At 46.9% G+C, this 14,180-nt stretch overlaps 1 protein-coding gene across 6 annotated transcripts in view; it reads right to left on the minus strand.

The window, feature by feature from the left end:
- The window catches only part of POGZ (pogo transposable element derived with ZNF domain), a 28,350-nt gene that overhangs the window by 13,555 nt on the left and 615 nt on the right, over window positions 1-14,180 (minus strand). Inside the window, exons 2-7 of one of the 6 annotated variants that reach the window (XM_042439712.1) lie at window positions 6,618-6,742; window positions 4,587-4,745; window positions 2,954-3,129; window positions 2,277-2,385; window positions 1,648-1,941; window positions 149-319 (exon numbers count right to left, since the gene is read on the minus strand). In XM_042439712.1, coding sequence (XP_042295646.1) covers window positions 149-319; window positions 1,648-1,941; window positions 2,277-2,385; window positions 2,954-3,129; window positions 4,587-4,745; window positions 6,618-6,741 — 1,033 coding nt within the window. In that variant the 5' untranslated portion in view covers window position 6,742. The other 5 variants (XM_042439711.1, XM_042439714.1, XM_042439713.1 and 2 more) reach the window with 5 other exon arrangements.

Genomic DNA, 14,180 nt, shown 5'->3' on the forward strand with positions numbered 1-14,180 from the left:
CCCATGCCAGGCACCCCTCTCTGGTAGCACAGAACCTGCCCTCCCATGCAACTAACACAGACGTGGATCTTGTGACACAAAGTACTGGTCCAAATAAGTCTCCGCCCTTTCCAGGTTTTCCAAGCACTCCAGCACCCCCAGCACTTACCTTTCTGTGATGAGGATTCGGAGGTGCCCACTCGCTGGGAGCCATGAGCGGGGCTGTTGTTGGAGACCACAATGGGACCAGAGCTCTGGGCCAGCGAAGGAATGGTGTTCAAGGTGTTCACTAGTTTTGCCACCTCGTTGCTGTTTTCGCCCGTCATCCCGGGTCTCTTCACTGTAACAAAACTTGCAATGCTCACTGCCAGGAGGAAAAAAGGAGGGATGGGGGGAATGGTTTCATACCCGAGTAGGAAAGGGAAGAGTTGGAGCAAATATTTTATTGGGGGGCAGAGAGAAAGACAGAAACAGAGAGAGAGGCAGGCAGGGTTTCATGTTATAGTTAAAGCAGTCTTCCCCAGCTTCCAGATGTGTCCCATGTCAGCCTGGCCATATTAGCTAGGAATGATGGGAGATGCCATTAAATACATCTGGAAGGGAAATGGGCTGAGCTGGTTTAAGATAAAGAAAGACGCATTAGTGTGCTTTAGAAAAATGGAGCCAGGCTGTTCCAGGAGATAGAAACAATATGCAGAAATACATTCCTTTTGAGACTCTAGTGAAAAGATTTCAGCTGGGAGGTGTTGGGAAAGACTTCTCTTGGCCTGGGACTGTACAAAGCCCTTGCGGCCAGTCTGTATAGACATTCTGGCCATGAAACTCGGTAGGTGACCCTAAACCCAGACACTTCAGCTTCGTCTACCTTGCAGCACTATTATGAGGATACAATGGAGGCAGCGGAGGATGTGAGACCAGTGACAGAATCATAGATAAAATAAGAACAGGATAAAAATATAATTAACAAATAACCTCTCAACCCAGAGGTTCACTCTGTGACACTGACAGACATTAAAGTTAACTTTATCAATGACTACTAGTCATAGTCTACAGTGCTTATACCACAAGTTTAAAAGGCTGAATACTATTTCATGCTAGTCATTGGCAAAAACAAAAGGGAAAGGTGCTGTGAAGTTTGTATCCTGCTTGTAGGGTTGTTTATTTATTTATTTTACTAAAAATATTTCCATACTGCCTTTCAACCAAAAGCCTACCCAAGATGGTCAATAAACTAGGTTAAAACAATAAAGAGAGGCATCCGGTTAGTCACCGTGAAAATCAGAATCCTGGCTAAAGCAAGGCTTGTTAGGATCTGTAGACCCAGTTAATAAAACAACAACAACAACAGCAATTCAGAATCACTTATAGGTGACCAACTGGACAATCTTTAGTAATGTCAGTGTGATCTAATGGGCACCAACCTGCTCACTATTTTCCACTTGGCGGAGAGAGGCTATTATGCCTATATTTATATCCTGCCTTTTCCCCTGTATGGGACTGAAAGAGGCCTAGAGCAGTTAAAACAATACTGATCGTCACTACCACCAGGACCAATACATAATAATAATAATAATAATAATAATAATAATTATAATAGGTTGTATTTTGTTATTTGCTTTTCTTTGTATGTTTGTTAGACTTGGTTTTCTTCCCCATGGGAAGGCTTACCTAATTTGGGGTTAGTAGCTTGAGTGGACTGCCCTGGCTGTTGTACAGTTAACTGTCCCAGTGCTGTTGGCTGCGCTGAAGTAGGAGTGGTGGAGGTGCTGGGAGAGGACTTACTTTGCGGTTGTTGCTGGGACTGCGGTACTGTGCTCCGGATGGTAAGAGTGGCCGGAATTACCGTCGTGAAAGTGTTGGAGGACGGTCGGACCGGCATGGTTGGACCAGGTCTCACCTGGGCCATTTGGGAGAACACCTGAGGGACACCGACGGTGGGCTTCACAAACTGGGTCCCTGGGGCTGCAAGAAAAGCAAAGGAAGAGCTGGTCAGTTCATGACACTCCAGCTTTGGAAAATAGTAGGATCACAATGTCTCAGCAATGTTAACAGGGTGCCTTCCAGATGTGCCAGGAATATAACTCCCATCATCTCCCAGCCAGAGAAGGGACACCATTTTTGGAAGGGCTAGGCTAAATTTTGTAAAGTACACGATCTAGCCGTTTCTCCCTTCTTAGTTAAAATACACACATGTTTACTGGAGCTCTCCTGCAAGTGGGATAAGTTTCCAGATTGCATAGCTCTGGCCCACGTTCACCTCCTCACCTTGCCTTGGTAAGTCCCCATCTCTGCCTTACCTGGGACAAGGGTGATGGGCCTGACGGTTTGGCCTTGCTGGACATTCAAGACAATCCCAACTTGATTCATTGTGTTTTGCACAGGCCGGACGTTCCGTACAGGAAAACCCTGGGGCACAGAAGAATGGAGAAGCATTCTCAGCAGCGTTAGGAACCAAATAGGCGCAGGGAGTTAAAACTCTGGGTTTTCACTTGACCCATTTTGAACAAAGAATTGCCCAGACATTTGTGTTCAACTGGGAAGACATGGAGGCTTCAGGTGGCACTTTTGCCCCCCTACCCACTTCAATACACCAAGATGTTGTGTAGCCTCTTCAAAAGACGCACATTCCTTCCCTCTCTCAACTAAACTCCATTCACACACACACACACACACACACACACACACACACATATGGCCTATCTATTCCTAAATATATTCAAAAACTGAAAAATGCAATACAAACATGTTCTGTGTAATGACTCATGGGATAGTTTTGTGTCTTCAGCTGGAAAGGGACAGCCCTGCAGTTGGCACCTGGCACCGTCAGGTTAAAATGCCCCTTTGAACTAATCTGGCCAAGAAAACCCAGTAACAGGGTTGCCATAAGTCAGAAACCACTTGAAAGCACATGGCAACAACAAAGCCAGACACAAGGTACCCAGGTACCCAAGGATCCCTGGGAAGGAGTCCTCACCTGGGTGGTGATGAAGATGGGCTGGCTTGTCACTGGCGAATTGGTCACGTGGTTGGCATTCTGCATGACCTGTACGGGCCGGAGCACTGGCTGCGTCACCACCGTACTCAGACCGGAAGCCGGGTTCTGTGTGAGGATCAGAGGCTGCCCACTTTGCTGGACGATAGGTGTGCCCGCTGAATAGTTGGATAGAAGAGAGGCTATTTGCTGGTGATTTGGCCTCAGGGGGGAAAAGTCAGCTCTACAAATAGAATTTGAGATCACAACTCCCGGAAACCTCCAGCCAGTGGCAACACTGGCATGTATATCTTGAACGCTGTAGTCTCCCCACAAAAAAAAATCATCTTTTCAAACTCTGGTTGTTCCAAGCTGCTCTCTTTTCCAAAGATCACTTAAATAATACAGACGTCACATTCTGGAGGATCTAATTTGGCGTTTTAGGTGTATCACCTGGGACTGCACAAGAAAACAACAGTCCAGGGCATGGAAGCACATGCTCTCACAGATCTGAACAAAGGCAACAGTTCATATCTCTTACACAGGATTGCTAAGTGGGATATAGGATGGGGTTCTTGTAACTTGAAGCCAAGGCTGAATGCAGAGACGTAGGAAGAGGTGCCATGAAACTTTGTGAAGCTGGCCAAAAGTACCCGTCTTCCCTTTCAACCTTGAATTTTCAACTGCACCTGCTTCCTCCCAACAGGGCTCTTGCTTCCTTTGTGAGAGCAAAGGGAGAAGAGCACAGAAGCATCAAGCAAGCAGCAAAAGTCAAGTTGAGAAGGAGCGGCTGTGGCTGGAAGTCTGAGCTTGAAAGGGAAGAAGTACCTTCACTTGGCGTCACAGAGCATTATGGGATCTCATATTGCTTCCCAGTCTCTTTGACAGTAGTCCCCAAACTGCTCTTTAAGGGATTTTGCACTTTGACTCCCAGAATCCCAGACTATTGGTCAAAATGGCTGGGGCTTCGGGGAGCTGAAGTCTAAAACCTCTTAAAGGGCTGGAGACCTCTGGCTTAGAGCTACAAGAGCCCCGTCCCATATCCAACTTGGCAACCCTATTCTTACAGCAGAAGAATACAGAGGCTGAGGGAGAAGAGATTAGCACAACCACGCTAGAGAATGCCACACTAGCTCCTTGTTGTGAAGGTGTATTGTTGAGGAGGAATCTACACAACATCGGTGGATTCCTCCTCTCACCAACCCAGAGAATTTTCCTTTCCCCCCCTTTAACCCTTGCAATTTTGCTTGTTGCTGCTCAACTATCAGGGCCAGAAACTCTGGCCAAGCTACTGCATCACACAGAGCTCTACCAACACTACTTTTTGCCCGTTTCTGACGTAAAGGAACAGCTCAAGGGCAGGGTATATTATGTACCTTTATAAAATCCAAGGTTGGAGTCCTGCTAAACAACTTCAAGCCAAAAGAAAAAAAAATGGAATGAATGGAGGGGGTAAAGTTAAATTATGCCGAATAACAGAAGGTATGCAGTTTACACAATCCACACAAGAGACAAATGCCCACTTTCCTCAGCAAAAGGGTCTGGTCATGGGTAAATGCAATCCTGGGAACAGAATGGATCCTACACTCCAGCTGAAACTCCATCTACTTTGCAAGGTCTGTCTCTCCCCTCTCACCGCTGTTGTTTGCAAAGAGGGTCACCAACGTCTTCTTTGCGCTGTCGCTGTTGGGCGGCATGCTGCTGCTGACGGACGTGGGGGTCTGGAGGCCGCCGCCAATGGACGCGTGGGCAACAATCGGCACCGGGGTGGCAACTGGCTGGACGCTGACGGACACTGCCGGGAAGGAAATTCAAAATGGCTATATAGTCTACAGGAGCGCAGAGAATGTCCACGGGGCACAGTTTCACCTGTGAGGATACCCAGAAGCGCCAACCGGCAATGTGAGGAGCGGCACTGAGGACCTAGCCTATCCTCTGCATGTAGAAAATGGGGATGTTTCTAGCCTCACGTTCTGACTGGCGTGCCGATTTTTATACTTGCAGGGTCAACACATTCAAACACATCAACCCAGCTCACTTACAGCACTACACACCAAAGACAAAGCAGTAACATTATTAACTGGATTTCAAGACACGGCTCAAGCCTACATCTCTTCTTGAGCTCAAACCAAAGCTTATTCTCCGTATCCGCCAGAAGGCAGGGAAGGAGCAAATTGGAACAGCCAGACGAGAATAAGAGCTATTAAGCGTGCCAATCTGTTACACCCACAAGGATATTAATAGCCAAAGATGAGATGATTTGTTGGAGTCCTCCCCCACCCCGTCCTTTGCATGCCAAACACAAGAATATGGGATGGATCAGTGCAGAAACGCACTCAAAAATGCCTCCAAGAGTTCTTGAAGTCTAACACTGTAGAGGAGGGACACATGAACCCCAACACTGGCCATCAAATTAGAGAGTGCTGGACTCGGGACTCCAGAACGGAGCAAGTGCTACGCCACAGAATTACGATCTGACCATCCCCAACATGGTGGTCTCCCTCCTGAGATACCCATCCAGGGTCAGAAGGATGTGTTAAATGTATGGAGATGTGGGCAAGGCTCAAGTCATGGTTTGGAAAAGCAGGCTTCTTTCTGTCCCTTGTCCATCCTAAGGCAATGAGGGATGGGATACAGTGGTTTGGTAATGAGGGAAAAGTTATAGAGTCCTAACAGTTATAGAATCATTGGGGCCTCTTAGGCCATAAAATCCAATCCCCTCATCTGCACTAAAGCATCCCCAGCAGACAGCTGTCCAACTTCTTTTTGAAGACGTCCACAGAAGGAGACCCCACCATCTCTTTAGGTAATGGGTCCCATGGCCGAACCATTCTTACTCTCTAGAACAGCGGTTCTCAACCTTTGGTCCTCTAGATTTTTGAGACTTCAACTCCCAGAATTCCTGAACAATGAGCACACTGACTGGGACTTCTGGGAGTTGAAGTCCAAAACATCTGGAGGCCCAAAGGTTGAGAACCACTGCTCTAGAAGCCCCTCCTAATGTTCAATTGAAACCTACCCTCCTGTAACTCCAAACCATTAGTCCTGGGTAATGGCCCTGGGTGGGTAACCATTAGTCTTACCCACCGGGGCAGCAAAGAATAAACCTGCCTCGTCCTCTCTCTGGCAGCCCTTGGATTTCTTCTTGACCAACCCAGCATGGCTCCTCCTGCTCACTGCATTGCCACCAAGATCCTCACAGTCAGAAGAGTGTGGTTAACAGAGAGCAAAGGGCAACTCACCATCTATTTCTTTACGTTATTATTTGTCCTTTCTTGTTTCAGGCCAGCCAATAACCAGGGTTTCTACTTCAAACCCAATGCAACCCACAAACACCATGAACACCATAGTTGTAACGTCACAAGTATTTCATAACAAATGTAACACCATCAGCAAGGATTAGCAATGAGGCACAGTTACTATTTCCACGTTCCCTAAAAGCCCACACCAAGAAAGTCCTCAGTCTTGCTGCTGAATGACAACAGCGAGAGAGATAAATGGATCCCTATCAGGAGGAACTGGAAAGAATACGGCAATGCGACAGAAGATATAGTAACGTGTGTGGATGAAGCGTCATTAGTACAACCGGCCAAAATGACACAGCCAAGGAAATTCGTGTAGAAATGGGGCATTATTTGATACTCTTGAAGAACGGGGGAGACCATACCGGTAGCTGTTTTGTCAACCGAATTGTAGTCTTCCACCACCGAGTCCTCGATCACGTCGCTGATTTTCTGCCACGGCTCCAACTCCTCCTCCTCACACTCCATAAATAGGTCTGTGTCTGCCATCCTGGAAGGAAAAATGAGAAAGAAAGGATGTGTCAATGTCTCTTCTTGGGCTAATAAAAGATAACACCTAAGCTCACATATGATTTGTCTAATTCAACTTCTTTCCAACTATTCTAACCTCTGAAAACACTTTCAAGTAATCCCTTGAGTAGAACCTAGATTCATTAGGGCAGTATTTCCTAACCTGCTGTCTTCCAGTTGTGTTGGGCTGTAAGTCCCATCATCCCCACCAAATGTGGCCATTAAGGACAGGCTTTCAGTCTCGCTAGGAAGCAGCTACTACCTGGAAAGACCTCACACAACAGTCAGTCAAACCATCAAAGTTAGTATTGCTTGACCACCTACAACTTGACCACAGTGAAGCCAAAAGCATGGTTGGAGGAACTGGTTTGGTGCCTATTTAGCCAAACCGCCTTGAAAAGCTAGCATTTAGGGGTTTTTTGTAACTACCCCAAGTGTTGTCTTTGCACAGCACTGTTTGCCTACTATGCAAACATCACTGGCAATACGTCTTTGTTTACTTATATAAGGCTTCCCTGACCAGATTGTTTTATATATGCACATAGTTTTGAACAAAAGGTTTGCTGCAACAGGTTGAACCGTTCTTCTTCTAAGCGCTGCAGGAACCTGTCATTGTTCTTTCCATGCTCTTTCTGCCTCTGGCGCCAAATTTCCTGTTAGAGAAGTAATGGCCAGGAAAGGACACATCGAATTTGTTCACTGCGGTGCACCTGTACAGAGCATTGCAGCAAAGATCTTGTATTTAGCTATTAGCCAAGGAGGAATGCTGTGCCGGTGAGTTGGCTGCCCAACGTGAGCTGGGGAAAAAGAGGGATGATTTTGAGTGTGAGAAGCATGCACCTCCAAATTTTGACACACACAGGAATAGTTATGCCTGAAGTGTTAAATGTTTGGATGCACCAAGTTGCATTGCTTTTGTACATAGAATCCTAGAGTTGGAAGAGGCCACAAAGGCCACCTAGTCCAACCCTATTCTGCCATGCAGGAACTCACAAAGCATCCCTGACGGATGGCTATCCAGCCTCTGCTTAAAGACCTCTGAAGAAGGAGACTTTTTAAAAGTCTTTCTACTGAAGTCTTTCGTCTCTGAAGATGCCAAAGCCACAGATGCTGGCGAAACGTCAGGAACAAACTCTTCTGGAACATGGCCACGTAGCCCCAAAAAGCCCACAAAAAACTATGGATGCCGGCCATGAAAGCCTTCTTCGACTTCACAGTCTTTCTACTCTTCCGTTTATTTCTGTCTTTCTTCTCTTACGTCTTCCGCCGTGAAAGTACCTGTACAGGAAATGTCAAAACTCCCCTTGTGATGAATCCTTGTGATAAATAGTCTAAAATGTAGTTTTCTGCTATGCGTCTGTCTCCTGTTCGACAGCACTGAACATCACCCACCAGCGCTTAGGAAGCGACCCCAACAAATACACACACACACACGGTGATCTACCTATTCTTCCCTCCACAAAAGAATGACAGGATAATACATAAGGGAAAGAACGGACACACTGAGTCACTCCATTTTCTCTTTCAAGATGGCAAGCCTCGCTGGGGTATCGATCTGTCCCCTTGTGTAAAAGGCTTATTTGTCTTGGGACTCTCAAGTCTCTTGGGCCAGTGAGGCGAGGCACCGTCCAAAGGCAGGGAAACCATCTCAGAGGTTTCTGCGGGTCGAGCCTCTCTACTCTCAAGATACTCAATGGGCTGAAGAAGCGCGATTTGGCGCAGGCCTCGGAGCGCCCAGATTGGTATGGCACTTGATCGGCAGAAACAGAAGCGCAGGAGAAACAGAAAGGGACTCTGCTCCAACGGCAACTTGGGAGCAACAAGCCAGACAGACGGTCTGTCTAGGAAACCAGGCTTCCCTTCCAACCCAGAGGAAGGCTGCCAATCCGCTTTTAAGATGCTGAAGCCAGGAAGAGGGAAACAGATCCAGCCTCCGACAGCTAAACACAAACCAAAATGGCACGGGACCATAGAAATCAAAGTCCCCTGGATTCTTCTGAAAGGAGTTAGATAGGGAAATAAATCTTTCCAGGTGAAACACTGCAAGCCAACCTACAAAGCTGAAGTCATTTATTGCAGCCGTCGCCAAACTCTGCAGAACGCTAACCCCGAACTGTGGCCCAAAAAAGTATTCCCCCCAAAAAAACCTTTTGATTCAGCGACTAGGTGAAGATCAATAAGCCTTCTGACCTGGAATGGGAAACAGTCAGCCCTCCAGATGTTGCCAGATTGCAACTCCCATCATTCCTCATCACTGGCGCTACACAGGTATGCCTCCATTCGCAAAGTCAGTGTGTTCCTGGGTGTCACTTGTTTAACAGAACATTTGACACCAGAGGCAGAAGTAACTTGCAAAGACTAAAGCATTAGGAGGAACTGCCTGACAGTAAGAGCTGTTTGAGAGTGGAGGATGGGTGCTCCCTTGGAAAGTGGTGGGGTCTCCTTCTTCGGAGGTCTTTAAACAGAGGCTGAATGGGAATGCTTAGATTGAGAGTTCCTGCATGGCAGAATGGCACTGGACTGAATGACCTTTAGGGTCTCTTCCAATGCTAGGATCCTATGTTTCTATGAATAGGGATAGGTTCCTGCAGCATGAAGCCTCCCAGCATCTGTCAGAAGACTTGGGAAGCAGGCTTCTTAGGACTGGAGCATGGCTTTGACGCGGCTTCTGGACTCTTCGCATTTAAATAGCATACCTCCAAAGTGACTCGAAGCAGCTTTATTTTGGCCTGTCTGTTCAGGCCCAAAGTCTTTGACAAGCCCCCCTTTTCTTCCTCATCCTCTATCTGCTGCGTGCGCCGTGCGCCTTCAAGTCATATCCGACTTATAGCAACCCTAAGGCAACCCTATCATGGGGTTTTCCTGGCAGGATTTCTTAGAAAGAGAGCAAAAAGAGGAAAGCAGATTAAGCCTGGAAGAAGCCTTCAAGTGGTCTCTAGAAGGTACCAAATGTTTTTACTTAGGCAAGGCTTCCCCGACCTGGTTGTTTCATTTCAGGTGTGAATATTGTCAATTCGAGATACAAAGTTTGCTAAAACACACTGAACTTCTCCCCTTATTTGTGGCAGGAGAACATCCCCACATCCTTTTTCCTGGTGTTTCTGCCTTGGACACTGGGTTTTCAGGAACACACTGACTTTGCCAACTGAGGTCTACCTGCAACAGTGTGTTTATTTGCTAAGATAAACCACAGCATCCAGGAAAGGTCTCTAGAGACGCCAGGCTTGGATCCAGTACTATCCCAGATCTAAGGATATAAACACAGGACAACGTAGTAAGTTTTTTCTTCTGCCTTCTTCCACCATCTGCCCCCACCTTCTGCCTTCAGTGATTTCAGTTCTTTTTCTGAGGATTCCAGTTTTTCTTCTGCCTTCTTCACAGCTTTTCATCCACCTGCTTCCCAGGGTCTTCTGGCTAAACTCTTCCCAAGCTCCTGCCTTCAGACAGTCCAGCTTTCCTTCTGCCTTCTTCCCAGGCTCTCCTTCTGGAACGCTTCCCATCTTCTACCTTCAGTGCCTTCATCTTTCCTTCTATCTTCTTCCCATCTTCTCCCTTCAGTGCCTTCATCTTTCCTTCTATCTTCTTCCCATCTTCTCCCTTCAGTGCCTTCATCTTTCTTTCTATCTTATTCCCATCTTCTCCCTTCAGTGCCTTCATCTTTCTTTCTATCTTCTTCCCTTCTTCTACCTTCAGTGCCTTCATTTTTCCTTCTATCTTCTTCCCATCTTCAACCTTCAGTGCCTTCATCTTTCCTTCTATCTTCTTCCCATCTTCTACCTTCAGTGCATTCATCTTTCTTTCCTTCTACCTTCTTCCCATCTTCTCCCTTGTGCCTTCATCTTTCTTTCTATCTTCTTCCCATCTTCTCCCTTCAGTGCCTTCATCTTTCTTTCTATCTTCGTCCCATCTTCAACCTTCAGTGCCTTCATCTTTTCTTCTATCTTCTTCCCATCTTCTCCCTTCAGTGCATTCATCTTTCCTTCTATCTTCTACCCATCTTCTGCTTTCAGTGATTTCAGCTCTTCTTCAGCTCTTGGCAGCTCAGCTCTAAATGACAGTTGGCAGGTTTAGAGGTCCCTTTTATACAGCCCCAGTCCAAACCCTTTGGACAGTGACCTGCAAGTCCCCCAAAACCAGCCAACCCATTGATCTATGGCTATGAACACATAAGAGACATCATCATGTGGATAAAATGGTCTACGAAAAGTGGTCCTCTTTGAATCCCCCTCAGCCATGTAAATTCTGACTCTGAATGAATAAAAGAGCCTCCCAGCAATCCGCAGCCCAACGTGGCAGATAATGATTCCCATCGTCCCAACTGCAAATGGCCGTGGGGATGGTGGGTGTTGTAGTCCAAGACATGGAGGAGTGCTGGAACGTGGGAGCCTGAACCAAGTTTCTTTTGTAAAAGTGTGATGGTTAATAATAATAAGACCAAGTAACTTTAAGGGGAATTTCAAACCTCTCTGCGGCACCTTTGATCCTTGTAGCGCAACCACTTTTCGAGATACGCTGGGAATTCAAAGTCACCTGAAACACCTACCTAGGTCTGGTTGTAGTAGAGAGTAAGTGACACACAGAGGAAAACCAACTAACTGTCAGGTGGAAATGTAACTCACTGGTTAGTAAAGATACCCAAGGTAGCCGTGTCAGATGTATAGCAAAGTACAACACATCCAAGTAGCCCTTCAAATGGGGAATTCAGGGATTGCAGTGGAATAAAGACGAATATGAGTCAACAATATGTTGCTATGATACAGAAATGCAATGGCCATTTTAGGATGTGAATTGGGAAAAGATCAAGGAGTACGATTTCAGAAGCAAGGCAACATTCAGGACCTGGAAAGCACCTCCTGACACAGAATGTCTTGACAATAATAATAATAAGCTAACTTAGTGAGTTACGCACATGAAGACAACACAGCATTTTGTAACACTCTGGAAAGTGGTATAGAAATACGATGCATCACTGTTCCAAATCACATTGCAGAAATAATCCAGAGGCTCAATGCTAGGGAATCCCAGGAACTATAGTTTTGCAAAACATTGAGCCTTATCTATCAGAGGAAGTGGTGCTACAATAAACTACAATTCCCAGGATCAGCTGAGCCAAGGCAGTGAAAGTGGTCTCATTTCTGCAGTGGGTTTTGGACCACAGGAAACCAATAACATGCAGCAACAGCACACACAATGAAATGAAATGGATAAAATGAAATGTATAAGCTATGGTAGTGATGCACGGCCGAATTACAGCTTTCCCTTCTCGTGTATGTTGCGGGTGTTGAATGTCGCATTCCATTCCATACGGATTGATATATAGGAAAGTCCCAGCGGGCCAGAGAGCAACAACAGTGCAAACATTGGGGTGAGGGCTATTGAATGGAGCAATGTCTCCATAGCTTCTGGTGTGAGGCTTGTAACAAGTGAAGTTGGGGAAAGGGAGGTTTTCCCCAGTCATTCGGCACATGTTTCTCTACAGCGGCCTTGCGCCAGTTTGGCAGGGGCTGCCAGGCAGCAGCATGGCCAATCCACAACCGCGGTGGCAAATACGAAATGCCACTTAACGCCAAAATTAAAAACAGAGGCATTGCTTTGATAAGGGGTGACAACTCCTTCTTTAATTTTGATGTCAGGGGAAAAGGGGAGGAAAGGGTCCCCTTCCTGAAAGGCAGACTATGTCTCTTCTTACAATTATAGTTAGGTTCATATCCATAGATATAGAGACTGCTTTAATGCCCTGGCTCAATGCTAGGGAATTCTGGGAATAACCAAGATCCCAAACACACAAAATAAATCCAGTTTGAGACCACTTTAACTTCCCCGGCTCAGTGCTGGAGAATTCTGGGAACTGTAGTTTTGTGGGGCATTGAGCCTTCCCTGTCAGAGGAGAGCTCTGGTGCAGCGACGGACTACAATTCCCAGGATTCCCTAGTGGTTAAAGCGGTCTCAAACCGGATCATTTCCACAGTGCGTTTGGGATAGCAAACTGTAAAACTTCCATAGCTTGTGCAGTTGTATAGAAGAAAGGGTTCCCACGCAAGAAACACCTGCTGGAATCCCTTATTCGACACTACTGTAGGCTTTTGTTGCGTGTTGTGTGAAAACCTAAATTCCCTCCAAGCTGAGGAAAAACGCAACACAACCAGCAGCGTACTATGCATATAATTGTGTATTTTGGTTCAGGCCAATAAAGATATCCTTGTTTGGATGTTATCAGACTTGTTCGCTGAGGAGAATAAGGCTTATTCTCTTCAGCAAACACAACAATCACACATATGTGTGGTTGTTGTGTTTGCTGAGGAGAACAAGGCTTATTCTCCTCAGCAAACACAACAACCACGCATGTGTGTGTGTATTATATATACACACACGTGTGGTTGTTGTGTTTGCTGAGAATAAAGCATATTCTCAGCAAACAGGTCATATATATAGACACAAACACACACACACACACACACACACACATATTACACACATACTTTTTTGTGTGAGTGTATTTTTAACGTTTCCACAGAGTCTGTTTTTAGTGGTTCATGGGGGGGGGGGGGGAAGAGTCCCTTTGGCCAACATGGCCGCCCACCCAGAACCGAGTTGTGCAGCTTAAGAAGCAAAAAGGGCGGGTGTCTGAGGTAAAAAAAGAGAGAGGGAACAATAATGACACGTTTTCTTCACTTTTGTATATATTAGGCGTAAGGGGGAGTGACGCGAGGGTGCTTTTTGGTGTGTGTGTGTCTTTATTTACACGCTTCGCAACATCTCCTGAGGGGACAAGGCAAGGCTCTGAGGTAAAAATACGAAACGAGGGGGAGAAAAAAGAGCGAGGCGGAGGGAGACGGTGAAAAAAAGGACTAGGCCGCGTCGCTCCTTTCCGAGCCCCCTCACGTCCCGCCCCTCAGGACTGAAGGGAGAGAAAAAGGAGTCTGGTATCACTCCGCACAAGGGAGAGAAAAAAGTAGCAGTGGCCAATGAGCGCCACCTAGCGTAAGAGAGAGAAAGGAAAAAGGGTCCGTTAACCAAGCCCCGCCCTCTTCCCAAACTGGTCCACTCAGGTTCGAGGAGGAGCACCAATCACCGCCCCCTAGCGAGCCAAGCCCCGCCCTCTTCTCCCCTCATCCACTCAGCTTCAATGAGAAGAGAGGAACTAAGTCCCGCCCCTAGCGAGAAAGGGAGAAGTGCCCGCGAGCCAAGCCCCACCCTCTTTTCCCCCTCGTCCACTCAGATTCAATGGGGAGAAGAGGGAGAACCAATCGCCACCCGCGTCGGCGACGCAAGTCCCGCCCCCTAGCGAGACAGGGGGAAAAGTGCCCGCGAACCAAGCCCCGCCCTCTTCCCCTTTCGTCCACTCAGATTCAAGGGGTAGAAAAGGCGCGCCAATCGCGGTCCGCGTCCGCGACGCAAGTCCCGCCCCTTCGCAGAAA

Source organism: Sceloporus undulatus, chromosome 9, assembly GCF_019175285.1.
Source record: "Sceloporus undulatus isolate JIND9_A2432 ecotype Alabama chromosome 9, SceUnd_v1.1, whole genome shotgun sequence".
Lineage (NCBI taxonomy): Eukaryota > Metazoa > Chordata > Lepidosauria > Squamata > Phrynosomatidae > Sceloporus > Sceloporus undulatus.